Here is a 27834-nt window from a genome sequence, read left to right on the forward strand (position 1 = left end):
CTCTGGTTAGTTAAATGTTTGACAGACTTTTAAGGTCATAGCCCTGGCAGGTGATGCTCTTGCATGTGTCTTGAACCAGGGAATTTCGTCTACAAGTTTCATGGATCCAGAAGGTGTCAAACGGCCAAGGAGTCCACATTAATAAGATCAGGAGAAGAACAATAATAGCCCTAAAGCGTGCCTCTATTCTGAAGCTGACCCCCATGGGTGTGAAGAATTGAAAGTCTTTGGCGTTGGTCATGATTATAGTGGGCAAAGCTGCAAAACGTAAGCCAATGTTTTCCTAATAGTATGTTGGCTGTATTTTGGAGATATGACCAGAGTAGAGTAATTATTGCATCATTACCTCCGCGCTGCAGTCATCTTCTCCTCTTCGTTCCCTTGATCAATAACACCGAGCCATTTGTCATAGAGATCAGCCAAAAATAAACTTCCTGGGATATTTCTTAGGAAATCCTTGTGGAGATAAAAATAAATATGTATATATATTACAGAAAATATGTATTGGAAATATTACAGGGAAAATATGTAGTTAAAAAATTCAGTTCAGCCCCCAATTCCTTCACAGATACCCAAACTGCGACCCACACGGAGCTCGGCTCTGACTCTCCATTGACTTGCACACGCAGGAGCAGGTGCTTGGATTTTCTCCCGCTAAAACTTAGAGGCATAAAAGCAGAGCTTAGGCTGTGGTGGAAATGAAGATAAAGCTCCCTACTATCATCTGGAACTTATTTTTTGTGAGTGCTTTTTTTGCAAAGTGCCACAAACTGACAGGGTCTGGCTATAGACCATCCTAAATCCTATTAGCTTCTTGGACAGAAATACGCTTACCCATGTTGCTTGTTTTAGACACAGTGCTAGCTCTTAACTCTAGCAAGAAAAGGCCTGAAACAATCAAAACAGAAACAGGTGGGCTCTTGCACACATATTAGGAAAGAACTAGGTCTTCTCACTCGGGGTAGGTGTGCTCCCTGGAAGAAAGCTACTCTCATAATTCCTTCATTCTTCCTTTTCTTAACTGTCTAAAAGTCGAGAGTCTAATAGTAGACTCACTGAGGTCCTGAGGATAGATTCATTTCTAGATTAGGTCCATTCCCAGTTTTTTGACATGATATTATCAAGGCCAAAGTTGCAGAGTCTGTTTCTCCACCAAGATCCATCAACTTCAGGAAGAGAAAACTTTAGAAATGTCTAAGCACTATACCCACATGTGCATACCTTCTTCCTAGTCGGTGCTTATAACACCGAATCAGGAAGGAACCTCCTAACTCTTTTTTTTTTAATGATTTTTTTTTAAAGATTTTATTTATTTATTTATTTAAGAGAGAGAGAGAGAGAAACAGCATGAGATGGGATAGGGTCAGAGGGAGAATCAGGCTCCCTGCTGAGCCGGGAGCCCGATGTGGGACTCGATCCCAGGACTCCGGGATCATGACCTGAGCCGAAGGCAGTCGCTTAACCAACTGAGCCACCCAGGCGCCCGGAACCTCCTAACTCTTGCTAGAAAATCGATTCCATGTGCTCACCTTACAGAGGGCAACACTCATCTTGCTACGTAATGTATCAGCATTCTTCTATATGTATATTACTACTGGATATCACTAGAGCCCCAGTGTAGGAGTGGTTACCTAAGTCATTTCTGGACTTTGCTATTGATCACATCTTCAAACATTAATGGGGGACAAGGGAAAACCAAATGTGACTGAGATTCTAAGACTGTAGTCATTACTACGTTAACATAGGGTTGTTCAGAGCTGTTCATAAGTGCCAAGGTGGATGGATTAAATTCTTTCCCTGTTCTATTTCTTTTGGAAACTTTGCCTTCACTAGGAGGGTGGTGAGAATGTTTGCATGGGTAAACAGTGTGTATGTGTCAGTGCGTATTTTGAAATTTATTATCATGACTAGTAGTCCTTTCAGTATTAGTATTTTGCATGGCGACTTCAGGAGTGAAGGCAGGGTAGGCGGTGTGTGGTGAAAACAGAAAGAATTTCTAACATATGGGGCTTTTAACTCCTAAAGTAGCTTCCTTAAATTTTGATTTTGTCAAGCGTTTTTCAGCTTGTCAGGTTCTTAATCTATTATGCCCATTATGGTTCTTGAGCAGTCATGATGAAAGACACCAATCATAGCTTCAGTTACTCGTGTGTGGATAATGCTAGAACCTTCCCTACCTTTAAGACGGATGCGACCACATGAACAGATTCGCTGTACAGGTCCACTTTGACCCCAGAATTTAGTTTCTCCTTTAGGACCCTGGTTGATTTTATATTGGGTGATTTGCTGAAGATGCATTCTGTGAGTGACCCTTTTTGATTAATAGAGGAAAGCATATCCTGTAGGAAGAAAAGAAAATTATATCGCATCTCATACCCCAAACGCAGAGCTCAAGCTTGCCTCCGTTTTGAAAGAGGAGGGGAATGCAATGGTACACTGTTTTTGAGCTGAAAGGACTAAAGTCAATTTAGATTGTTTTTTTTTTTCAGTGTCTCTCTATATACTTTCTACCCATATATCCATTTTACAGTCATACACTGAAACATTTTAAACACTTCTTTTAAGCAGATTTTCCTTTCCATTGAGTTTCCACTCTTAAATCAACTTCTCTGCTTCAAGGCCTTTGCACAATCACCGTCTGTTTCCTACTTTACCATTCTTTTCTCATTATTCCCTTACACAGATGCTCTCCCCCAAGTATGGAAGTCTATTTAGGAAATACACATTTCCCATTTGTTTATTTCTCTTTAAGTGAGTGTATACTCCATTCCTACTTGTTCTATTTCCTTCCCTCTTTTAAAGTCAGGCTCAGAAACTCTCTTCTCTTTCTCTGATTACCCTCCCTTCTCATGAGTCTTTCATTGTCTTTTGCTGTATCTTCATGTCCTCTCCCTGCTGTGTAGAATCTTAATAGGGGCTGGACTCAGGGAATAAAATGGATCTGAAGTCTATTATGCTACTTATCTATTGTGTGAGCTGGGGCACATACATACTGTACTGAGGCTTTTCCGATTCGTTTAAGAAGTGTGGAGGATGATAATCCTAGCTATCCTCTAAATTTGCTGTGATGCAAGGACCTGGGGTAGTAGCTAGCAGGTAACATGCTAGCTAAGATGATTCATTTCTTCATAGCTAGCAGAACGTTCCCTACATCCCGTACAATGCTTGCAGAGACACCGAATACTCAGTGAATGTCCACACTGACAATTCACTAGAGCAGTTTGAGATAACACAGGCCAAACTCTGTGGCTTTCATTTGACATATTCTGTTAGGATTAATAGTTTCCTATTTGCCAGAGGATGAGTCTATGCTCGTGTCAGATGTTTACAGTTGTTAGACTGAGTAGACTCTGCTGAAGGAGACTTGAGACTCCTGTGAGTTCAGGAAGACAATGAGAGGAGAGTGTGAAGATGAGGTGGACTCTCAGAGACTCACATACACAGAGTCCATTTTGACTGATCTGAACAAGCCTCTGCCTGTCTTTGTGGAAACAAGACCCAAGTGGAATGGAGAATGTCTTTTCCTGTTGTATTTGCCTCATGACTCTGCAGGACCTAAATCAGATTCTATTCTTTGAAATAACAGTAACAGAGCTTCTCAGCCAAAGCCAGGGGCTGTCTAATGACTTCTCCATTTGGGAATAGATTTGGATGAGGACACGTGGCCTCTCAGAGTGTCCCCTCCTCAGAAGGGCTATAGAAGACCAAAAGGAGATGACCTACCAGGATTGGGAAGGGCAAGTTGTCTTTATTACACACATCCATGAGGGAAACTCCAAAGAGCTGTCCTGGCTTTGAAGAAGGTGGGGTTGTGCACTGGCTGTCCTGGCTAGTGCTGGAGCCCAGACAACAGGCCCAGTCTCTGAAAAAACCGCTTTTAACTGTCTTCTGCCTGTAATCTAAGGAAGAAGTGAGATTAGTAGTAGTAGTTGTTGTTTTATTCGCTTAACCTTCTTTTCTTTTTTTTTCTAAAGATTTTATTTATTTTTTGATAGAGAGCCAGTGAGAGATGGAACACAAGCAGGGGGAGCGGGAGAGGGAAAAGTAGGCTTCCCACCCAGCATGGAGCCTAATGCAGGGCTCAATCCCAGGACACAGGGATCATGACCTGAGCCCAAGGGAGACGCTTAACAACTGAGCCACCCAGCCATCCCGCTTAACCTTATTTTCACCATTCCCATTCTACGGTACATTCACTGCAATGGCTAGAAGAGGGAAACTGAGGCATTTTTTGTGTAGAATTTTCCATGTTTTGAAATTGGCCAATAGCATTCTTATGGTGTTAACAGTTGTTCCCCAGATCCTGCAAACTGATGGTTAAACCTAGAGACTTGATCAGACTTAGTGTCAATGCTTTCAATCCCATCTACTGCCCGTTGTGCTTTATCATGAGGCACTTAACTTGTTGTTTGTTTCCTATTGGTAAGTATGATTAGTGGATTCATCCAGCGTCAGATCTGATTTTAAAAGCTCAAAAGATCTGGTATTCAAATCAAGCTGAGTTTGTTAATCATCTGCTTTCACAGTGAGTCTCCTTCCAGTCTTAAGTTTCCTCTTTGGCTTTCTGAGTGCTCAACTTTTTTTTTTTTTTTTTAAGATTTTATTTATTTATTTGGCAGAGAGAGACAACGAGAGAGGGAACACAAGCAGGGGGGGATTGGGAGAGGGAGAAGCAGACTCCCACTGAGCAGGGAGCCCGATGAAGGGCTAGATCCCAGGACCCTGGGACCATGACCTGAGCTGAAGGCAGACGCTTAACGACTGAGCCACCCAGGTGCCCCTGAGTGCTCATCTTTCTATGATCAAAAGGATCTGCCTTTCATGACATGATCCGCCTGACCCCACTTCTCAGGCAGCCTCTGGTGTCTCTGCTCTGGGCCATCCCCAAGGATGACTCCCTGCAGTCAGGGTTCTTGGGAAATAGTCATTACATGCTGGCTATGTGGTAAGATTCCAGGTGACTGTGTTTTCTTGTGATACCCCACCAAGCTACCCAGAGATGACTTTTTTTTTTGTAAATTATGTTTGATATTTACGGAAAAGAGTCTAATCCACAATGAATTGCACCCAATTCCTCACACATACTCAAACATACATGTATATACACCATACCAGTACAAGGCTTGAAAGAAAACATACAAAAAGAAAAACAATGAGAGATTATGAATGCCTGATTTATCCCCAATTTCCAGAGATGATTTTGAATTACCCAACATTCCCTATCAAAGGAATGCAGAAGAAGAGCTTTACAAAGAAAAGGTGATCTGCAGTGAAAAGCTGAGTTGAAAGTTTCTACTGCTCAGCTATGAATGTTTTCCTTAGAAGATACCTTAACATTTGCTTCCAAAATCTGCTTAAATAACTGAATTCTTTAAAAGTCCACAGAGGAGCCAAGCTGTAGAAGGATAAACAAATGAGCAACATTTCACCAAACACCCATAAACACCTGTCCACTGGGCTTTTCTGGGATGTAGTGAGTGCATCACCGTATCCACTCACGTGGGTGGCAACACTCATGGCACCTGACCAGAGAGACCAGGATCTAAGAACCAGAAGCATCCTGGTTCTGCCACCTAGTTAGATTACTCAAAAATTCTTAAGCTTTGGTTTGCTTAACTTTAACATAAATGCTGCTGCCTACAACTCGTTGAACTAAATGTAATGTACTACTCAGCACAAGGCATGGCTCGTGGCAGCCTTGATAAAAGTAATTTCCTTGCTCAGAAGGCCTCAGGCAGTCTAGACATCAGTCTCTTCCCCCTCCAAAGCAGACATCACTCCCATTCTCTATTTGATTTTGCAACCTCTAGAAGGTAGGCAATCATGAAGGATGGCTACCACTTTACTTAACTAAGGCTCTTTCTTCCTGCTCTGAAATTGATACCGCTACCATTTTAAAAGGAGAGAAGAAAGAAAGCAAACACATTCTTAAATCCAGGAGGAGATTCCTGTACATCAAAATGTATGCATTTGCTGAAGATACGTGTTAATATGTAAGTTGAGTTGTTGTATGCAACCTGGGTTCCCTACTCTTCCCCTAGTTTTATTATTTCTAAAACTACCCAAATATATTCCATTCTTCAGCTTTAATAAGAAGAATGCTCTTAAGAAGAATGTTGTATCCCTTGGTACAAAGCTATATATCTAGCTACTCTATGAGTATACAGAAAATAAGTACACATTGAGTCCTATACTTTCTCCAAGGTATTTTCAGGCTTAGCTGGATGTTTCATAATGTACATTATTTGCTGTTAGAGGTCATGTTGCCTCTATTACTAATAAAAATATATGCTATAGCCATGAAAAATATAGGAATGATTAAACAAGCTAACTTTATGGAAACCTATTCTTTCTTAAACAGTCCTGGCAAGATTTGGGTTAATGTTTCCTAATGCTTGAATTAGGGTATGAATATTAAAAAATAAAATTTTTGAAACTTTGTGCTTATAGAATAACAATCATAACAATAAAATACTTTCTATTTTGGCCCAATACTTCTCAGATGAATAACACATTTTCATCAGAGAAAAAAATATCAATGGGAGAATACTGGAATGGTAGGGAAAAAAATAGCAAGAAGGAAGATGAAAAAGCCCTGACCATAAACATTCAGTCTAGCTCCAGCCTTGACCTGTGTCTGAAGCAGACATGGAAAGTGGGGGCAGAATTGAGACTTGAATTCTAACTGTAAGCCCAAGGCCACTTCAGCCTAAGCCCAGAATAAATCCAATTCAGTTCCATAACTCTTTACTCCACTGGAGTTCTTCCATTCCAGGTGCGTCTAAGCCATGCAGTCATTTGATTCCATCCTGTGATGGCCTGAGATACTAGATAAAACCCTGGAATAGGGAAGACCTGTTTCCAGGCCACAAACAGCTTGTGCTCTAAGAAGACACACAGATGTGTACTCACATAATTATATGTAGAAAGTGTTCTGGGGATACAGAGAAAGGAGCTAACAGTCTACCTAGGAGAATTAAAACAAGCACACAACCTTCCTCGAAGTGAGTTGGGTCCTAAGACCTTTGGGTTTCTCTAAGCTCGATTCTGTGCAGTTTTGGGGTTCTTGCCTCTACTGTTCCTCCCCACCCCCCACAGAGAGAGTGAGCTCTGTGTCCTCAATTTGTGGGCAAGAGTGGAGACATGAGCCAAGAGAAGACACCTGAAGAAAGGGAAGGGGCTCACCTCTCCCTTGCTCATTCTGCGCCGGGTGCCTGGGCTTCAGGATGAACCGGCCTTGCATCTCTGCGAACCCCTGCTCCAGAAGGAGGGACTCCTGGAGGGTGGAAGGAGAGATGGAGTCCTCTGGTGTCTGCGGCAGCAGTGTGGTAGATGGAAGATGGCTCATTTTAATTCCATAGGGATGTTTATGTCCTATATGGAAAAAATATAGATTCAGGCTGATGGTGATGGCTCTGATCAAATCCCCCTTCCCATGAGTGTATGCATCACACTGGTATATGCTGCTATTCTCCTGGGGCTTCTGGCACTCACTCTGTGCCTCCTGAGTGAGCATCATATTCGCTCTTGTTGGAGACACCCTGCAGAAAGCAGGTGCCCAAGGAAAAGATTTTAAAAAGAGAAAAAAAATTTAAAGCATGTTACTTTACTTGGAATACAAAGATTCATCAGTGCATTGCACAATGCTGACTTTTGCTGTGTTTCCATCTGAGAATATTTAAGGCCTTCTAGTTTCTGCCTTGACACTAACGAGATCTGCACATCTTAGGCAAATTACTTGACCCCTCTGAGCCTTACATTCATCCTTTGAAATGCTTGCCCTCACACAAACTTATAAGGATCAGAGTAAATATATTAATATGCATTGGTGGGTAATATTTTTTAAATAATTGAACATATATATTAAGAATTGCTATTCTCTCTCACATAATGTCAGTTGAGCAGATTTTTTTTTCATTTCCTTTTGTCAATTTCTAGAGGCAGAGCTACTCAAGGGCAGTGGGATGGGTTGCCTTTATGCTTTATACTTCCCTCCCACTGCTGCCCTTCCTCCAAGGGGAGTCCTGCCAGGTGATGATCAGAGGGAAGGCTGCACAGTGTTGGGAACCCAGAAGCAAAGTGCAAAACGATGTTTACAGAGTGGAAAACTGCACCCAGAGTCAGTGAGAGTTGCCTGCCAAGTGATTTGTTTTGTTCTTGTATGCTTTAAATTGTTTCCTCTCTATAGAATTCTCAAAGACCCTGTGCTATAGGATATGGATCTCATTTTTTAAGAACAGAATGGAAGTTCTCTTTCTGTCGTTTCTGATTTATTATTGAATGTAACTTGGGGAGCTTTTGCTGTTCCTTCTCATCTGTCATAGATGCAGTGTCAGTGATGTGTTCACAAGAATCACAGTGACTTCCCTCTTTTAAGGAAAAAGAAGCTTCTACGACAGCAATACAACCAAATCACAAAGATAACCAGGAGATAATCCGCAATTGAGAATTGAGAGCATTGGTAAAAAATGCATTTTGAATGCTGCCAATGGATCATCATGAATGACAGGCTCTCTGGATTCCTTAGAGCTGCCTTGGTGTGTGAAGCTGCTCAAAGTCTAAAAAGTTATCATCTCTATTGTTTTACCTAAATTAATGCACTTTATTAAAATAAATATATTTAAGTATTTGACTTTTTTCCTTTTTGTGGTTGGCCGACTTTTACAGAGATGTCAATATTAATATGAAACATGAAATGGTGGGGGGGATTTTTTTCCTCAGCTATGCCCTTGGTGACTCTCTGTATTCTAAGACTGGGAATATACATTTCGTAGAAAGAAATTGGTTATTTAGATTTCTAGATCACTTGAAAATATTCTTTAGATAACTTGAAAAAGAGTAATAGCCTCACGGGATTATTTTCTTTTTAAGATTTTATTTATTTATTTGTCAGAGAGAGAGAGAGAGCACAAGCAGGGGGAGCGGCAGGCCAAGGGAGAAGCAGCTCCCCACTGAGCAAGGAGCCCAGGACCCTGGGATCATGACCTGAGCCAAAGGCAGACACTTAACTGAGCCACCCAGGCATCCCGCCTCACAGGATTATTAAAAAGATTTTGAAAAATGCATGTAAGAAGGAATGCTCTAAGATTTCTAGCAGAAATCATTGTCACCATTACCATACATTACTATACTTCAAGGTCTGCTACAGATCCTCTCTTTTTTCTCTGGTTTTTTAATCCTTCTATTTTTGGTAAGCACTGAACAATTTTGCTAATCCAAAGATTTTTTTTTAGAGAACTTGTGCTAATAACTATTTTAGGAGAGGTGTAATCTGTTTATCAATAACCTTAAGAACAGTGATGGAAAAAGCCTGAGAAACAACAAAGTGCAGGTAGTTTAGTCAGTGAAGACTTGAGGAGTTTAAATGTGATTATCTCATTCTCTTTATGATGCTGAGAAAACTTCTGGGCACAGAGCAGGTGTTAAATACATACCTATACCTGGATTCAGAGACATGATTGGATTTTAGCGGATTCTCACAAAATAGAGGCTATTTAGTTGTTAGGAACTGGAATTCAAGACTGGAATATGAAAAATAAATGTATGGGAAAAAGAAATTCCAATTCTATGCTTTCATACCTAAGTGAGTAAATAAGTAAGTAAACAATAAACAAAAAAATTTTTAAGACAGCTCTGTTTGTCAGGTAAAATGAAGTAGAAACGAAAAATTTACATTTCTCTCCCTAACTAGACCTTAAGCTGATGAATGAAGAGATGTCCTCAGTGCCTGGGAACAAGTAAGCACCTGGTAATTCTTTAATAAACGTGAGAGTGAATATTGCATGTGATTTTCACTTTTAAGGGTATTTAAGCTGAAGACAGAACAACCATTACTTTGAGATGTAGAGTTACAATTTTGAACCTAATCAATCCCATCTTAGATTTTCCCTGACACTTACCAGTGAGTGGGTGTGGGGACGCTTCCTTGCCAGCACTCACCCACAGCTGGTAGTCTTTCTCAGAGCCCTTGGAAACAAAAAGAACTATGCATCATAACAAATCTTTCACAGTACTTGAAGAACACATTTCCTTTGCATTTCTCTGTTTCCAGAAAGAAAGAATTGGGGCCAGTATAAATGCCATTTGGTCCATGGAGGTAGCTACAGTACTTGTTAACTTGTTCCCTCATAGCCTCCAGTGGACCGTCCCAGGTTCTTGTCATTTTTGATAAAGGCCAGGAAACCACAGTACAATCAGCCCCTCACGGTGTGGGTGGCCCATGGCCTAAGAAATCACAGTTGTGCCCCTTCGCTAAGGAGGAAACTTCTAATCTCAGAGTCCTGCCTTCCGCTGTCTCTAGATTCCTTGGATAATGCTGGCTTTTGCCGCCAAATGTCCCTGCCCTGACATGCATATTGTCCAGAGAGCCATATACCCTGCTATGACTATTCCTGAGCAAAGTAACTTGAAAGGCATCAATAGTTCAGCAGCCCTGGGCAAAAGGAGACAAACGCCCAAGAGGCCTTGAGGAGATAGTGGACTGAAGTCAGCCACTGGCTTTGGTGCAGGCAAGCCCCACTTCAGGGAGAGAAAGAACAAGGACTCTAACCTAGACAACATATGAGATGCAGAAAACAATTACTCCCAGCAGAATTACCGCCCAGTAAACCTGGAAGTCCTACTTGAAACAAACACATCTAAATTATAAAGATCGCTGAACTATTTTAGAGAGTCTTCCAGGAGACTAAAGCAAAAAATGTTTGACATGGAGTTGTTGGTGATAGGTACTATGCTTGACCTGGACTCCTGATTAAGAATCATGGTCTTGCCCTTATGAAGAAAGGTCATAGGTATGGACACAGACACACACACAGACACACGCAGACACACAGACACACACACATAGCTAAATCTGCTCAAAATTGTATTGCAAATAACTCGTGAGAGCTAGTAAGGTAGGGTAGGGTTTGGAAATGCTATGCTGAAATCCCTTAAATCAGGCATACATAAAGCCAAATAACCCCAATTCTTCATTAAAACAGAAATTCTTTGTGTGGTGAGATTGATCACTTTATGCAAAGGAAAATCACAAACATGAAATAAAATGAGCTTCATCATTAATCAATCTCCTCAACTTCATCCCTAAAACCACTCACTCTCTTTCTAAGACTTAATTCCTATTTAGGGTATATATATCATACAGGTTAGAAATCAATGTAGATATGTGCTTTACTCAGTACATATAAATTCAATTTTATTTCAGATATATTATTAAATTTTGTTTGTACAGAAATCATTGATTTCTTATGCTAAATTCCAGTTGCCCTGAATTTTTAAGGGGCTTTATTATACCATTGGGTCAGACAGAATTTAAGGAAGAATCTTGTAATTATGTCATGTCATAATAGCAAGACATTTTTGCATTTATAGAGGATTTTATATAAGAAGCTGTGCTTTACAAGTGCTCCCTTCAGTTCTGTCCATCTGACTATCACTCTCCCTCTCTTTTCCCTTAGAAAACCTCATCCTCAAATATGTCCATGTCTTTCATCAAAAAAAAAAAAAAAAAAAAAATCCAGCAACTCACACCAGCACCATCAAAACATAAAGGAACAGGCCGTTAAAACCAAAACAAGATGAAAGTGATATGTACGAAACTGCCCCCAGATCATGGTCTTATTCAGAACTTGTCCTCTTTACCAGTTCATAAGGGGTGTGAGCCGCCTCATCCCAAGGAACTGCATCAAGAGGAGGTAGCTTCTAGCCATGTGGTCTTTATGTCAAAATGTACAACAAAACATATAATTTAGGATTCATCTAACTGGGATTGAGTCCTTGGGTGATGACCAGGGTAAACAGGGATGGGGAGGAATCAGGAATGAAGACACAGACAGAAGAGTCCAATAGAGGAGGAAATATTTAGAAACTTAGAAATATTTTATTGTCTGTGTATAAAATATATACAATAAACTGCATGTTGTTATTAGCACTCTAAAATTATAGCCCAATTTTATGCTATGATTTTGAATTCGCAGAAAATTTAAAATGGGAAGACAAGAAGAGCACCCATGTATAGGCTAATAATATAGCTTTGCTGCCTTCAATTTCTAAATCTGGGGGACAAAATATGACTATGATATGTATAATAATCAGCTGTCTTATAACGGGAGGTACACAACACACACACACACACACACACACACACACAAATCTCAAAAGTCAAAGATGGTTTTTAAATTAAAAATAGTTTGCAAGGGAACTTACAGTTATTCCTAGCATTGGTAGTGACATGTTGATAATGTCATTCACTGTGTCTGAATTTGTTACTGTTACAGTTACAGACTGTAAAAAAGAAATGAGAAAAATTGCTATAAATTTTTAAAAATTTAAAGCAGGTGACCAAATAATTATTGTCAAATTATTATCCATACTCTAAAGGCAAAGCTTGTTTTCAGTTAATGACAAAGTAAAGCATATGTAGAGCACACACCCTTGATTACAATATTTTCATTTCTTTACATAACATGAAGCTAGTAGGAAACATTTCAGTGAAACATATATTTCCCTTCAAGGATTTGTGGCTTACAAAATATAGCAGCTTAAGCAAGAAAGAGAAAAACAGAATTCCACGAGGGGACATGAACTGACCCTCAGCTCCATAAGGCTATTCCCAAAATAGAGAGGGGAGATAGTTTAAAAAGGAGGAGCTAGATACTTTTCTCTCTTCGCAATTACATACTCAGTTTCAGCAAAATCAGAATAAGAACCGTCTGTGACAGACATTTAAAAAAAAAAAAAAACTACTATTTAGTCAATACTTTCTTTGTGTCATCATGGTTACTAAGATTTCCATTGTTGAAATCTGTTGAGACAAATAAAACCAATGAGTCTAGGAAATGAGACTGAAAATTTTAGAAGTTTATATTCCATTCACAACTCTGACAGTGAGTAGTTACTTATAATATCTCTCTATCACACCTTATATTGAGAAACTGCTCCATACAACAAGGAAAACAGTTATTGAAAATTATCTGAAAGGGATGGATAGGAATCTGAGATGATATCGATAAAAGTACCCGAATTCCAAAAGACATTTTAAAATAGGACAATATGTAACCAACCACGCATACACTTTTTATAACATTATTAGGCAATGAGGCCTGTGTTCTTTGAGAAACAGTGCATGAAGAAGACAAGCAACAGAAGTGGACACTCACAGTCCTTAAAAATATTAAAAACAAAGTTAAAAGAAACTTGTTCTTTCATTGTATTTTTCTTCTTATGAATTGAAATGCAATTGCTTGATATGACAGATGGCCCAAAAGTTGCTTGATAATCGAACTTTTATAAACAAAAGTGTTCATTGATTTCAAACTACTTGAGCTTTAAGGATTATAAAAAAAAGTGTTCAGAACCTAGCAGTAGGACTCAGAGCACCCAAACTCAAGGATATCCTATGTTAAATTGTCTAGGAGGGGCTTCCTATGTTAAATTGTCTAGAGGATTCAAGACTGGGTCTTAGCTTGAAATTTAGTTAGAAGTAATGGCTCTGCTATTTTTTTTAAGATGTCTGAAAGCCTTTCAGTACAACTTAAAATCTTTCCCACAAAATTTTTTTTTTTTTTAAGATTTTTGTTTATTTATTTGTCAGAGAGAGAGCACAAGCAGGGGGAGCCACAGGCAGAGAAGGCAGAGGGAGAAGCAGGCTCCCCTCTGAGCAGGGAGCCTGATGCAAGACTCCATCCCAGGACCCTGGGATCATAACCTGAGTCGAAGGCAGATGCATAACTGACTGAGCCACCCAGGCATCCCTCCCATGAAATCTTTTTAAAGAAAAAAAAATCTCTTTTGAAATACTAATAATCACTTTTTAATTTATCTGGTCTGCAAGATAATGGTTTTCATGGTATAAGGAACATACTATGTTCAAAATAGTAATTCCAGAGATGTATGTATATTTTCCTGCATGTTGTAGGTTCTCCAAAACAGATAAATTCCAGTAGATAGAGCTCTCTGTAAACAAATGACTTCAGAAAAATAAGCTGCTTTTTGAAATAATTTAAAAGAAAAAGAATTGTTACTTTTTTTTTATATGAGTCAAAGTGTTACTTAATATATGAAGAACAAGGAATATGTGATCAATTCTCAAGAGCTGAAGCCAACCCTGAGATAGATGATCTAGATGTTCAGACTGTTAGCCAAAAACAGCTATTACAATAATGCTCAATGATACAAATGAAAATATGCTCACAATAAACGAAAGAGGCATCTTAGCATAGAAACTAAAAATATTTAAAAACAGAAATTTTTTATCTGAAAAATATCTTAAAGAAAAAATTTACTGACTAGGCTACATTGCATAATGGAGATGACAAAAAGAAGTCAGTGATTTGAAAATAGATAATAGAAATTATCCTGTCTGAAGAAGAAAAGGGGAAAAAAAGATTGAAAAAATTAAGAGTCTGAGGGATCTATGAACAATATGAAAGGGTCTAATATACATATAACTGGACTCTCAGGAGGAGAGGAGAGAGAAAATGGGGAAAAAAATATTTGAGGTAATCATGATTAAAATTTCCCAAATTTGGTGAAATTAAATTTATAAATTCAAGAAGTTCAGAATATGCCAAATAGGACAGATTCAAAGAAAACCATGCTTTGATACTTCATAGCCACACTGCTAAAAACCAAAAATAAAGAGAAACTCTTGAAAGCAGCTAGAGAAAAATGACAAATCACCTACAGGGGATTAATGTTTGATTGATCACAGACTACTCATCAGAAAGCACAAAGACAAAAAGACAGTGGAACATCTTTAAAGAGCTGAAAGGAAAAAGTTTGCGAACAAAATTCTACATCCCTCAAAATATCCTTGAAGAGTGAGTGTGAAATAAAGCCATATTCAGATAAGAGAAATTAAGAAAATCTGTTTGCACCAGGTCTGCACAAGAAATGCTAAGGATCATCTCTCTAGGATGAAATGAAAACAGTGTTAGAGGGAAACTTGGATGTTCAGGAACAAGTGAAGAACATTAGAAATGCTTATTTTGTGTAAATTATACATAAATAAAGTTGATTTTTAAAGATTTCAAGGTAATTTTCCATGGAAAATTCTGAGTGTAACCCACTGCCACAGCTGAAATCAAAGCAGGCAGAGACAAGAGTGTGCTCTGCTGCTAGAGAACCCTCTGGCCTTATCTCCTTCATGCAATGCATCTACCTGGTGCTTAGAAACCAATCAAAATATTTGCATGGCTTTTGCTTTGGCCAGGAATAACTACCACTTTTTCCACCTTCAAATACTATTTTGTGTGACCTAGAGCTACTGTAAAGTATAACAGGAAAAAAAAAATGTCACTTAAAGATACCCAAAGTATCTTGTTCATCATTGCAAATGTCTTGGCTACTGCACTACAATTTCAGAAATCAAATTTTATACCAAGAATGGGCAACTGGTTTGATTTTTTTTCCCCCAACAGCCAAAAGAAAATGAGATAGAAATATGCTGATCCCTTAAAAGTGTCATCCCTCTGAGCTCAATTCAACCCTGATATTCCTTGGATCAAAAGACCTTTCAAAACCCCTCTGCAGTTGATACAACTACTAAGTGAAATACCTGACCCTTGAGTAGATCCTGTACTGGAAAGGAGACATTATTGAGGTCAACTGACAAAACGGGAACATGGAAGGCAGAGTAAAGTATTACACCGATGTTAAATTTACTAAAGGTGATAACTGTGTGATGGTGATATAAGAGGATATCTTTATTCCTGGGAAATACCTAGGTTTAAGGATAAAGGGCCATGGCATTTGTATGACCCTCAAAAATAAGTATAACATACACATAATAGGGACAGAGAAAGAAAATAAATGATAAAGCAAGTGGAGTAAAATGTTACTAATAGCTGAATCTAGGTAAAGGGTGCATGGGGTGTTTTTTGTTTTATTTTTATACCTACAACTTTTCTGTGAGTTTACAGTTATACCAAATAAAGCGTCAATGGGGGGAGGGTGGAGAACTGTGGAAACAATCCAAACCATTCTGTACATAAGTAGTAACCACTGGGAAAAAATGTTTACTTCTAGTAGGAAATACCTGCATGTGAAAATCACCTTATTACAAGCCAGTGTTGTTGCTATTAGAAAGAGCCAGGGAAATATTATGGATATTTAACATGCAATATTCTTTCCATGCTTAAGTACTGTGGCATGGATTCCTCTCGCTTCATATTACCTAGGATTCACTCTTTATGTATACAAAGACACGTGTAGACAGGAAAATACATTTTCCCACATGGTACTTTTCCAAATACTCTCTCTCTTCTTATCTCTTGCTCTCTCCTTCCTACCTCCCCATCTCTCCCTCCCTCCCTCTCTCTATCTCCATCTCCATCTCCATCTCTTTCATTCTATCTGAATCAGGAACATGGAATTTAATTTTTGGTCTTAAAAACACTTACACAGGCACAGTTCTTGATGTCCTCAGTGAAGATTCTGAGAGGAATGCTTTTGGGCTGGTCCTTCTCTTTGGCCAGGTTGATGTACCTAATCAAATTCAATAATAACCCCAAATAGAGTAGGATGAATTAGCTATTAGCTTACTTTCAAATTGATCTATGTGGCTAAAATTTTCAACATACTCTGTTATTTTTAAATGCATGTAAATAAACTCAGCAACATCAAATTATGGGTTGGAAGAAAACATGCAAAACTATTTCAGGAAAATAAGACATGACTCAGAAAACAACAGGTTGCTCTTGTCATGTAAGATGTGAGTAGCAGATCCAGTCATCAAAGCTTTCCTGCCTAGACTGGAGGGCCCAGCACCTTCAAGGGTAGGAATGAGAAGGTGCTTTGAGCATCACTCAGGAGAGTAAATTGCACTTAAGAAAATTTAATATGTATCTTTTGAGAATAATGTTAGCTCCAATCATTAGGTCTGAGAGAAGGGGAAGATGAGAGTGATAACCAGAATTTCATCAAAAATAAGCAATATGTGCATGTAAATAAGAGTAGATTATTTGCAGTAGCAGCCAGGGTACATCTAAATAAGAAATTATTTGAGGATAGTCTAACAATTTCTACTAAGTAGGGGAAGCATAGTGTGTGGGGGCACTGCTTTGAAGAGATTTATTCTTTTCTCATGGGTTAAAGATGTATAATATGTATAGTGACAAGATACCTTTGAAGGAAAGAATGCCATTTTTCCTTTTGTTCCGAAGAACTGCAATTTAAAAAAAATGGGAAGAAAAAATTAAGATACATACAATACTTATACTAGCAAAATAAGATCACCATTCCAGAAAAAAATAGCAGCAGCCAGTTGTTAAGGATGTGGATGCATGTGTTAATATCATACTGTCCTCATAGTTGCGCTTTGGAGGGACCCCACTCTTTTATGAGCGTATTAAAGCAATGGGAAGTAGATCCTAAAGTGGGAGAAAAGTTGGTTTTGAATCTGAACACTTAATTGTAACTATGTGATGCAAGCTATGTGATCATGGGCACTTTGCTTAACTGCGCTGATCTTCAGTTTCCAGAACTGGAAAAGGGTTAATTATACCCCGAGTGTTCCTGCAGCTGCAAGTGTTATTCAGATATAAAGAACATTATTATTCAAATTAAATCATACTTAAGGAATTTGGCATTTGGATGGAACTATCTTGGCCCAGAAACAAGAATAGCTTTTTAGGAAGAAACACCTGTAATATTTTTATTTCTTTATACACATAGCAGATTGGAATGTGTTAAATTAGTTTCTAGAAAACATTCTTCGTTACTGTGATCCTCTGAGCAAGATCAATCCAGCTAGTGCTAAACTACTAAAGGTTAGTCTTTTCTCAACTAAAGTTTTCACAGCATTTAATACCCAAAGTTGCAAATGTTTTAAGCCTCATGCATACATGGCCTTACCACTTACTAGCGTTTTTTTACCGTGGTAAACTACACAAAATAAAATTGACCATTAGTGACCTTTAGTACATTCACAGTTTTGTGCAACTACCGTGACTCTTTAGTTCTGGAACATTTTTTCACCCAAAAGCAAACCTGTGTCCACGAAGCAGTCACTCTTCCTTCCTTCCTGTTTCTAGCTCCTGTACCATATTTTGTGTATTTGTTGATAAACACTTGGGTTGTTTCTACTTTTGTTTGTTTGTTTGTTTGTTGGCTATTGTCGACAATGCTGCTATGAACGTTTGTGTGTCAATTTTTGTGTGGACCTATGTTTCTCTTGGGTATCTATCTGGGGGTGGCATTGCTGGGTCGTATAGTAATTCTGTTTGACTTACTGAGGAACCATCAAACTGTCCACAGCGGCTGCCACATTTTATACTCCTCCCAGCAACACTGCTCCCCAACCCCTCCATCGCTGTTTCAGGATTTGTCCCATCTGGAAAATGGAACGCCCACTTAGCGTCCCAGCCTGCCTATGCGCATGGACACAGCTTCTAGTTAGCCATGCTGATCTGCAGAACAGTAATAATCACAAATAGCAAAAGCACTAGGTGCCAGGAATTGTTATAAATGCCTTCTATATGTTTACACAGCTTTTTAACTAATATAGCATGTATAAGCCTGGCTTCCCCATTTTCCTCCTTGTTAGGGAAAAAAAGTCTCTTGGAAACTCCCCTGTCAAAGACTTTATACATTCCCAATTGAAACTGTTTCCTTCCATTTGCAACATGGAGAAGACAGGAAGCAAGAGGAACTGAGAATCTTTACAGAAATACGTCGTGGAAAAGAAGACATGCGGAGAGCATATAAATACATATTTCTTCCCAATAAGCTTTGAAAATTTCTCCTTAAGTCAACGCTGCATTATAGGGCTTCATAAATTAACAACTTGTAAACATTTTCGTTGTCTTCCCTTTGTGATGACGTGGGACATTTTGGTGGAGTGGGGTGAGGAGAAGAAAGAAGGGTGTTAAGTGCATGTGATGAACACTCATTGTGCAAAACAAGAATGAGACTTGGGGCGTGGTTGTTTCAAACAGCAGATGTAAGTGTTGCACCACCCCTGTAAACTCAGGAGTGTCTGCTCAGGATGTCCGGGGTAGAGAGTCACATTCCCCATCCTCGTGTCAGCCTAAGAATGTGTCTTGCACAACTAACCTCTACTCAATGCAATCATACTTTTGTTTTAGATGGCCACCTCTCTAGAGACACCAACTAAGATAATCAGTACACAGCAATTCAGGCAACCTCATATTCAATGACATGATTAATTTATTTGTATAATTCCATACTATTTTTAAAGGAATGACCTTGGGAGTATAAGAGCAATTTTTCAAATTTAATTGGACTCTTTAATAGTACTTGCTCAAGAAAAATATGCCAGTGATTTAGAAACACACATACCCCCTGGGAATTAGGGGGCAGGATATTGGAGAGGGGTTCTAGAACCTCACTCTCTTGATTCTCCTTCCATATGCCTAAAACACCCAATTCCTCAAGTGGCTCCTAGAGCCCATGGGAAAAACCACTGATCAAAACCAAAAGAAATTACTCCAATAGTTCCCACTCTATGTTATCTACTTGCTCCCATTTGTACATACCTTTTGGGGGGAAGTACAAGGCAAATGAGTGTCATTATGGGAAGTCAAAAAGGGAGTCACTGGCTTGACATATAGTCAGATTAAAATGTTTTTCTTTTTATCCCATGTAAATACAAGACCAAACGGTCGGTCTTACCCGAAGGTGGCCACAAAGGTCACCGTGGGCCAGCCCAGGATAAAGGACCTCCCAGCACAGATGTTGGCATCCTCCACTCTGTCCATACAGTTGGCAGTCCACATGGTGTTCAGTGGTATTTTCTTTTTTATCTTAAGTTTTTTCTTATACCTAGAAAGATACCCAAACAAGACCTCTGTTAGTTTGTTTCATAAATGTTATGGGAACAGCTGTGCTCATCAGAGACCAGTTCTCACTGCTCCAGGGCACAGCATGCCTCCCTTGTCTCTATTACCCTCTGTGCCCAGCACAGCAAATGGTGACATGACCTTTACAAAGTGTGTGTTGAGCGAAGTCTGGCCCTAGGAAGGCCCTGAAAACACTTCCTCAAATGGCAGCAAGTGGCCATTTTTCTGAATGTTGAGTGTTGAGTAAAGACTATATATTCCAGAGCTTTTTAAGAAAACCATTAATTCATTTATTATTGTTAGAATTTGTTTCTTATTATATATAGTTTTATGGTTATTATTATAGTTAATTATTCATTTATGACTTGCTTACTTCAAAAAGTATTTGAGGGGCTGAACAAAGCTACCTGATACACGATTTATAAAAATAGTCATACAATTTTTTGCTTAAGAGACACAAACCAGGGGGCGCGCCTGAGTGGCTCAGTCGGTTAAGCATCCAACTCTTGGTTTCGGCTCAGGTGGTGATCTCAGGGTCTTGAGATCGAGTCCCCATGTAAGGCTCCCCTCTCAGTGGGGAGTCTGCTTCCCCTCTCCCTTTGCCCCTCCCCCCGCTCACGCTCATTCTCTCTAAAATAAATAAATACATAAATAAATCTTCAAAAAAAAGAGAGAGAGACAAACCAAGAACAAAAAATAAACTTGGATCAGAAAGATTTTTTTTTGGGGGGGGGGATCAGAAAGATTTAAAAGTTATTTTCAACCTTAATTTTAAAAAAATACTTTCTAGCCTTTAAAGCATAGGTTATTTTCAATTTCCCTTCTTAAAATTTTATCCATATCATTTTCCCTTAGATTCTGGCTAAAACTGAAAAACTGTTAGCCTACAGATTGAGCCCAATTTAAAAATCATCAATCCATCCATCAATCAATCCCAGATCAGCGGTCAGGAGGTCTTATATGTGAGTGATGGATACTTCCCATTTCTCTGAGGAGTCAGAAGGTGATCAACTTTGTCAGTGGTGAAATTGCTTTTTGACAATTTCTGCCTAATCTTCTTTGATCTCTAACATGAAAACCACCATATTGATTGATTTGGTTAATTCACAACTTTAACTCTCAGGTGGGCTTGGGATTTAAATAGTTATAAGCCCTCTGAGGGATGCTTAGGGAACTTGGACACACCACTCTGGAACTCCTTACTATTCAGAAACACTTGTGGAAACACTAAACTAAAATGAGATCAAAGACACCTCATGTGCAAAAATCCCTGTGACTCCAGTGATTCATGGAACAATTAAAGCTAAGACTCTCCAATGGGTTTTATGAAATAAAAATAATTTTGCTGGACGCACACTTGAAGGATAATCTAGATTCAAAGTTTATGACACAATGAATAAAGTCATCGGATAAAATCATTATCAGATATCAGATGTCTGATTATCAGATAAAATCATTTTTCTAGATAGTAACTCCAAAGGCATTGTCAAGGTAAAAATATATGGCTAATGGGAAAGATAGACATATATCTGTTGGTTTTTAAGATTTTTTTTTTTTTTTCTAATGTAGGTATCTGTGTGTATACAGACACCCAAGGTACTGTGTGGGAACTTCCAAATACATTGACCTGGAAAAAGGCATTTCAGTAATTCTCTCCTTAGTTCAAGAAAGCACCAAGATTATCTACGCCAAACCAAGGAGTTATCCCAAAGCCCAGAGCATGGTTTCGACTGTCCTATCACATTTGGAGCACTTATCATATGCCAAGCACTGTTCTAAATATTTTATAAATACAAATATAAAAAATGTAATCCTCAAACAACTACACTAGGTGGTCTTTATTAGCTCCATTTTACAAATAAGGAAACTCACAGAAAGGTCAACTAAATTGCCAAAGGCAAGAGAGTTTGAACCCAGACAGCCTAACTCATGAGCCCATGTTTGTAACCACTTGGCCTCTGTGGGTGCTGACCTATCGTTCCATGAACTACCCTTCTCATGTTTCCTACCCTCACTCAGCCTCACTTCGGTCCCCAGAGCCATCAGGCTTTCTCATTGGATTATCTGGGGAGTGAGAGGATAAATCTCAAGACATTATATTAACAAAGCTGGTTACTAGCTTGGAAATATTTAAAGTTTATTACAACAAAGCTTCATACTTCAGTGGATTCTTCTAGGGTCTTACTGCATTTCTTCACTCTCAATCACTGACCCAACTGGATTATCTCAGTAGAAATTAGAAAGTATTAATCTGATGTAAACTGACTTGAGGAGAAGAAAGAGGAGGAGAAAGAACTGTGGTTTTTATTTCTAAAAATAGTCCTTTATTATATTTGTATTAACATGATGGATATCACTCTTGCTTTCTGCTACCTCAACCTTTATACCAGAAGGGAAGCCCCAGTGCACTGTGGAAATTTACAGGATTCTAGGGGGATTTCCCCTGTTCTAAGATAGGGGTATCCTTTTACAGATGTTGGGAGTGGGGGTCCTGTTATATTCTGTAAGTAATTCTTTGTAATTTCACGGATAATGAGTTAATAGTCATCTTCATCTTTTGACCTAATTTAAATTCATTTTTTGTTTCATTTTATATTCTTTAATAACTACATATGAGGAATGTGATGTCTAAAGAACTAAGTTCAGTCCCTTCCTTTTTGTAAATTCTTCATGGGCCTCTACTAGTATTAATATCTTAATATTTATCAAGCAGATACTGTTCTTAAAAATAAAGTAATAATTTTCTTTGAAAAATAACTTATTTAGTATTCTAATGAATATCAAAAGTAATAAGGAAGGTTCCATCTGACCTTAATTCTTGAGAAATTTCTGAAGGTGTATGAAAAGAATCCCCAAACAATTTTCACTATTATTAACATCTTGTACGACTAGAGAAATATAAGTTCTTTGTGAAGAAACAAACATTTAAATTCCTTTTATTATTACACACAAACTAAAATTCACTAATTTTGACAGAATAAATAGGTAGCAATTAGTCAACTACTTACCCAATTTGTGTTAATTTCTATAGCGTCAACCTAAAGATGAGAGTTTCCAGCTGAAGCCTGCAGGTGAGCTGAGGTAAAATGGAACCTGGGTCACCCCAACCCCTTCTTATGGCTAATTGGAAAACGTAGGCCCTAAATTCAGATTATTAATTTGAACAGATTGATTCAGGGCATAACACAATCCTCCAAGAACAAGGATGACAGGGATGAAACAAGGTTGTTAATGCAGGAGCTATTTCTTTTTAGTTGTTTCCTTCTAGAGAAAAAAAATGTAAACTTTTCCAATATTAACAGTGATCATAAATATACCCAAATATTTACTATGGGAATGTCCTCATGGTCGTTTTCTAAAAACTGTGGCAAAAACTTGTACGCGGCCACAGCATGAAGTGCTGCTCGTGACTGCTAGGGACAGAATTGTGTCCCCTCCCCCACTGCTCCCCACAGTCTTACCGTGAAGCCCTCTCTGCCAATATGACCATGTTTGAAGAGAGAGCTTTTAAGCGGTAACTAAGTGTAAATGGGGCCATCAGGGTAAGGGCTTAATCCAGTAGGATTGGTGCCCGTGTAAGAAGAGGGAGAGAGAGCTCTGTGTGTGTGTGTGTGTACGTGCAGGCGCTGAGGAAACCCCACAGGGCATAGGCGAGAGGGCAGCCATCTGCAAGCAGAAAGACAGCTCTCGCGGGAACCTGACCCTGATGGTGTCCCGAACTTGGACTTCCAAAAATCTGTGTTCTCTCTCTGTCAAGGGCCTTGGTTTTAGAAACCAAATTCAAGTGCCTGAGATCACTTACATTTTCTAATATTCCAAATGGATGTAAAAAGTATATAAGATAATCTTTCCGGAGCTGAGTCTCTTAAAGAGAACATTATTAAATACGTTGATGTAGATTTTGTCACATCATAAAAACCCTTGCGTAGACACAAAGACCTATCTCAAAAGCAATATGTGAAGAGGAAAAATGTTGCACTTCTTTTGTAATAGTGAACCAATCAAAATAAAAAATTCAGCTCTTAAAAGGATGCAGTTCTCTCATGGGGAAAGAACACTGCCTTTATATAAAATCTTTTCAGCAGAACACCGTAGGTTCCGTAAAACCCGCTGAGAGGTAAGCAGTATCCAGGACAATAAATGGCTCTAGTAAGAAAAGAAAGGTCTTCTCCTCTCCCTAAGTGCTATAATAATTACAAAGATGAAAACAAAGTGAAGGACAACCTGTTCCCCTTATAAATCGAATGTGAGTGGTCTGCAAGGTCCCAAGGAGCAGGAAAGGAGTTTGCTGTTTGTTAGCGTGTCTCGGGCTGAGCATGCAAGAGTAGGTGTGGCATGGTGTGGCAGGAAGAGTGTGGCCTTGGGATGAAGGCAGGCCTGGCTTGGAGTCTCTCCCACCATTTCCCTGTGGATGACAGGTCCATTCCTGAGACTTCCTCCATCCCCACTTTCATTTCTGCAGTCGGTGGATGGTAACAATACTGGCCTTGGAGGGCTGTGGGGAAATTACACGAGGAATCTGTAATGCTCCTCGTGTGGTCCCCAGCATGCATCCCACACATTTTAGTCTCCTGTACTCACCTTGGTTAAATAAAGGGAATGGTAACTAGTCTGCTTTTTTAAAAATAATGATGTGGCCCTCTATCAGGAGGAGCAGAGTGCGTCATACGGACCTCATGCCAGGACCTGGACAGTCTTTTTCTCTCTGTCCTCCTCATGACATCACCACCTCCAAGGCTACATCTGTAGGCAATATCACTCATCTCAAATATATTTTACTATTTCTGTCTTTGCCTCTGATTTTTATTTATTTATTTATTTATTTTTGGACAGCTACACTACCTTCATTTCTCAGTTCACTAAGCATTCTGACCTATTTCTTACCAGATACCAAGCAGATTGGAGTTGTTTACTCAACATAAAGGAAAGGTTGATTTCAATAATGAGAGAGAATCTAGGTGTTCATGGAATGTTGTATGAAATTCAGAAAAATAGAAATAATAGAAACAGCAGCACCACACGTAGAATAAAAGCCTGTACTTTGAAAGAAACGGACCTAATTTCAAACGTAGACTCTACTCATCACTAATATGGTGACCTGGGCAAAACCTTCAGACCTCTGATTTTCAGAGGTCTTCTCTAAAATAAAAATAATCCCATCTCACAGGGTAGTTGTGAGGTTGGAGAAGATTGCATACATGAAGTTCTTAGCATAACACCTGTCATGTAGTAAGCCCCTGATAAATTATCATTAATGTCACTCAGATTGAGTACAGCATTTTGCCAAATTAGTACTTGCATGTCTTACTAATGGCATGGCATAACTGGGAGCTGGTGAGGGCAGCAAAATAAAGGGGGCGTAGTTTTTTTTCTGGTGACTAAAAAGCTTCTTGATATTTGGTTTGTTGGAATAGTCTTTGTCTTTCATGATGTTTTGTGAATAATGAAAACAGAGACAGAGCAAGTAAACAGCTGACCTCCCATCCACCTGCTTTTGGACAGTTATTGAGCAATCATCAGGTTCCAGGCTGGCTATCAGTTACCTTTGTGTTCAGGGTTGAGAGGAAAGTGCACGCAGTTAGTTCTGTCTCCAGAATACATTCCCAGGCTGTCTGCTGCCTCCTTCCTTTTCACTGCACTCCTATCCTGGAGCCCTTGAGAGCAGCCATCAGGACTACTGCCTCCCCTAACCAGTCTCCCTGCCCCCACTCTCGCTTAACCATCCACCCATTACCTGCCAACAGTCAGAAAAATTTGCGAGAGCTATAAATCAGATTCAGTCAGTCCTAGTTAAAAATGCTTTGGCAAAATATTTCCACTTTTCACCATGGCCTGTGAAGACCGTGTGTGACTAGACCCTGAGCGCAGTTTCACATCTGATCGCATGCCCCATGCTTTCGGCTCCCATCAAATCAGCCTTCCTGAGTCCCTCCCCCCAGGGGTCAGGTTGCACCCACGTAGCCTGCCGGTCCCTCAGCCTAGAAGGTTCAGGCACCTTGTCTAGGACTGTGGCTGCTTCTCATCCCATAGATCGAGTTTCAGTGCTGCCACCTAGGAGAGGCCCTCCTGGACTACCCCTCTCTCATACGTTCCCATCATCTCCACACGGCCCCCTGCCTACTTTCTATCAGAAGCACTAATCACAATCTATAATTACCCCTCTTATTTTTGTCATTTGTAAGTTCCAGGCAAGAGACACACTGCTTGTCACATTCTCTATTGTATTCTCTGCAGGTGGGGGGGGGAGGGGGGTATGGCACAAAACAAGACCTCCATAAGTACTTGTTGAATGAATGAAGGATCCAAACATGGGCAAAAACAAAAGAAAAAAAATGTCATGTCTTCTCATGGTAAGGGTTAATGGAAATGTAACTTCGTGATCATCACAAGGGCACGTTGCTTAGTATACATACTTGGTATCGGACACCAGCAAGAAATCGCTGAATAAGAAGAGGTGCCGCTTCTGCCTCCTCCAGCCTCTCTTGAGCTCGACGGGGCCGTGGATAAGCAGGGTATGGGCGGCACCCTCAGATGATGTAGTGCTTTTGCTGCAGGCATCCACCTCAACAGAAGAGCTCTTCCTGCAACCCACCAAACACCACGGAGCAGCTAGTTACTAGTCAAATATACAATAGAGTTTTATGCTAAATGTCAAGGTTCGCATAACACTAAAATTTAGTCTCAACCCCGAAAGCAGAGCTCCAGAGCTCACATTCAGGGATCGCTGAGTTATAGAAAGCTATTGAAAGAGATGAGGTCGGACGTCTGGGTGGCTCAGTCGGTTAAGCGTCTACCTTCAGCTCAGGTCATGATCCCAGGGTCCTGGGATCGAGTCCCACGTCGAGCTCCCTGCTCAGCGGGGAGCCTGCTTCTCCCTCTGCCTCTACCCCTCCACCCTGTTTGAGCTCTCTCTCTCTCTCTCTCACATGCTCTCTTTCTCAAATAAATAAACAAAATATTTTAAAAAAGGAGAGAGATGAGGTCACTTGGTGAATTGATGCAGATGGAGAACAGTTTCAAGGACAAAGCCCTTGGGCATGCCAACACTTAGACGTGGGGTGGAGAAAGCAGCAAAGCTAATCATGAGCTTTTAGGAAGGGGAGGATCAAGAGGTAGAGTGTATTACAAGAAGGCAAACAAACAACAACAACAAACAGGACAATTGGTGGCCTAATATAAAACAAAATGATACGGTGTGTGTGTGAAGAATTAATTACAATTTGCTTTCATGTTAAGATAAAAATGAAGACAACTGAAGATTCTGGAAATTTACTTATCTAAATCTATCTAAATCTTATCTAAATCAATATTCAAACTTGGGGGAAAAATTCTCAAAGATCGGCAAAAATACTGGAAACATCAAAAAGTTTCTAAACACAAGAGTTTAGCTATTACTTGGCTGAGCTCTGACTGAGCTCTGATAGGACTTTCTGGTCATCATAGGTAAAACAGCTAAATTGAACAGAATGCAAAAGTTCTTTCATAAATAGGACAGATATTTTCATAGACCTGGGAAAATTCTCTCTCGTGGAGCCAAGAAAGTGTCTCCTCCGAGAATGTAAACCCTGCTCTCTTCAGCTCAGCAGCACTGAATCTTACGAACCTGAGTAGCCTTTCACGAAGCTGGTGCTGAAGTTACTCATTAGTGTACACGTATTAGAAGAAACAAAAGAGAACAACACTTCCTGTTATTGTCAGTCTGTTTTGAGGCTCAAAAATAGTATATCAAAAGACTACCTTCTGCAGTGAAGCCTTGAATGACCACCTATAAGTTCTGCATACTTTCTGAATGATGTGAACATCCTTTTGTCTTCAGTTCTCAGGACTGAAAATCAAGTGAGTCTACAGCACTAGGCAGAGTACTGTAAAATGCTTGAAGCCTGAGGATTCCATAGTAACCTGAGATCACTACCATTATGATGTCACGGATCTAAGGCTCATGTCGTAACTGCCAAACTGACATACTTGTTTCCCTGATTTGGCCTGCACGTTTTGATTTTTTAAAAGTAATCTTTTTTATTTTGAGATAACTATA

At 39.4% G+C, this 27834-nt stretch overlaps 2 protein-coding genes across 2 annotated transcripts in view; both read right to left on the reverse strand.

Annotated features, from left to right (window-relative positions):
- Nucleotides 1-327: 327 nt before the first annotated feature.
- On the reverse strand, nt 328-27442 carry LOC135363381 (rho GTPase-activating protein 20-like). The gene is made up of 11 exons (XM_064583936.1): nt 27399-27442; nt 26213-26380; nt 19633-19782; nt 17123-17164; nt 16401-16485; nt 12205-12282; nt 9900-9966; nt 7186-7374; nt 3724-3899; nt 2178-2339; nt 328-456 (listed from the first exon to the last, which is right to left on the reverse strand). The coding sequence occupies exons 1-11, from the start codon at nt 27440-27442 to the stop codon at nt 343-345; spliced, it is 1275 nt and encodes a 424-aa protein (XP_064440006.1). The 3' UTR covers nt 328-342.
- Nucleotides 26209-27834, reverse strand: part of LOC135363379 (mitotic spindle assembly checkpoint protein MAD2A-like) — a 30645-nt gene continuing 29019 nt past the window's right edge. Inside the window, exon 8 of the transcript XR_010409010.1 lies at nt 26209-26380. The gene's annotated coding sequence lies outside the window, so the exon portion shown is untranslated. The remainder of the gene's footprint in view (nt 26381-27834) is intronic.

Source organism: Mirounga angustirostris, unplaced genomic scaffold, assembly GCF_029215605.1.
Source record: "Mirounga angustirostris isolate CCGP_5_RB_7025 unplaced genomic scaffold, mMirAng1.0.hap1 SCAF_148, whole genome shotgun sequence".
Classification (NCBI taxonomy): domain Eukaryota; kingdom Metazoa; phylum Chordata; class Mammalia; order Carnivora; family Phocidae; genus Mirounga; species Mirounga angustirostris.

What these genes read in the sequence shown, in the direction of transcription:
- LOC135363381 (XM_064583936.1), bottom strand. Translation starts at nt 27,442, where the DNA reads ATGAGTAACTTCAGCACCAGCTTCGTGAAAGGCTACTCAGGTTC. An exon ending in TACCAATGCTAGGAATAACT is followed by an intron (nt 9,967 to 12,204) that starts GTAAGTTCCCTT and finishes TTTGTTTCCAAG; the next exon opens with GGCTCTGAGAAAGACTACCA. An exon ending in ACTTGCCCTTCCCAATCCTG is followed by an intron (nt 2,340 to 3,723) that starts GTAGGTCATCTC and finishes TTCTTCCTACAG; the next exon opens with GATATGCTTTCCTCTATTAA.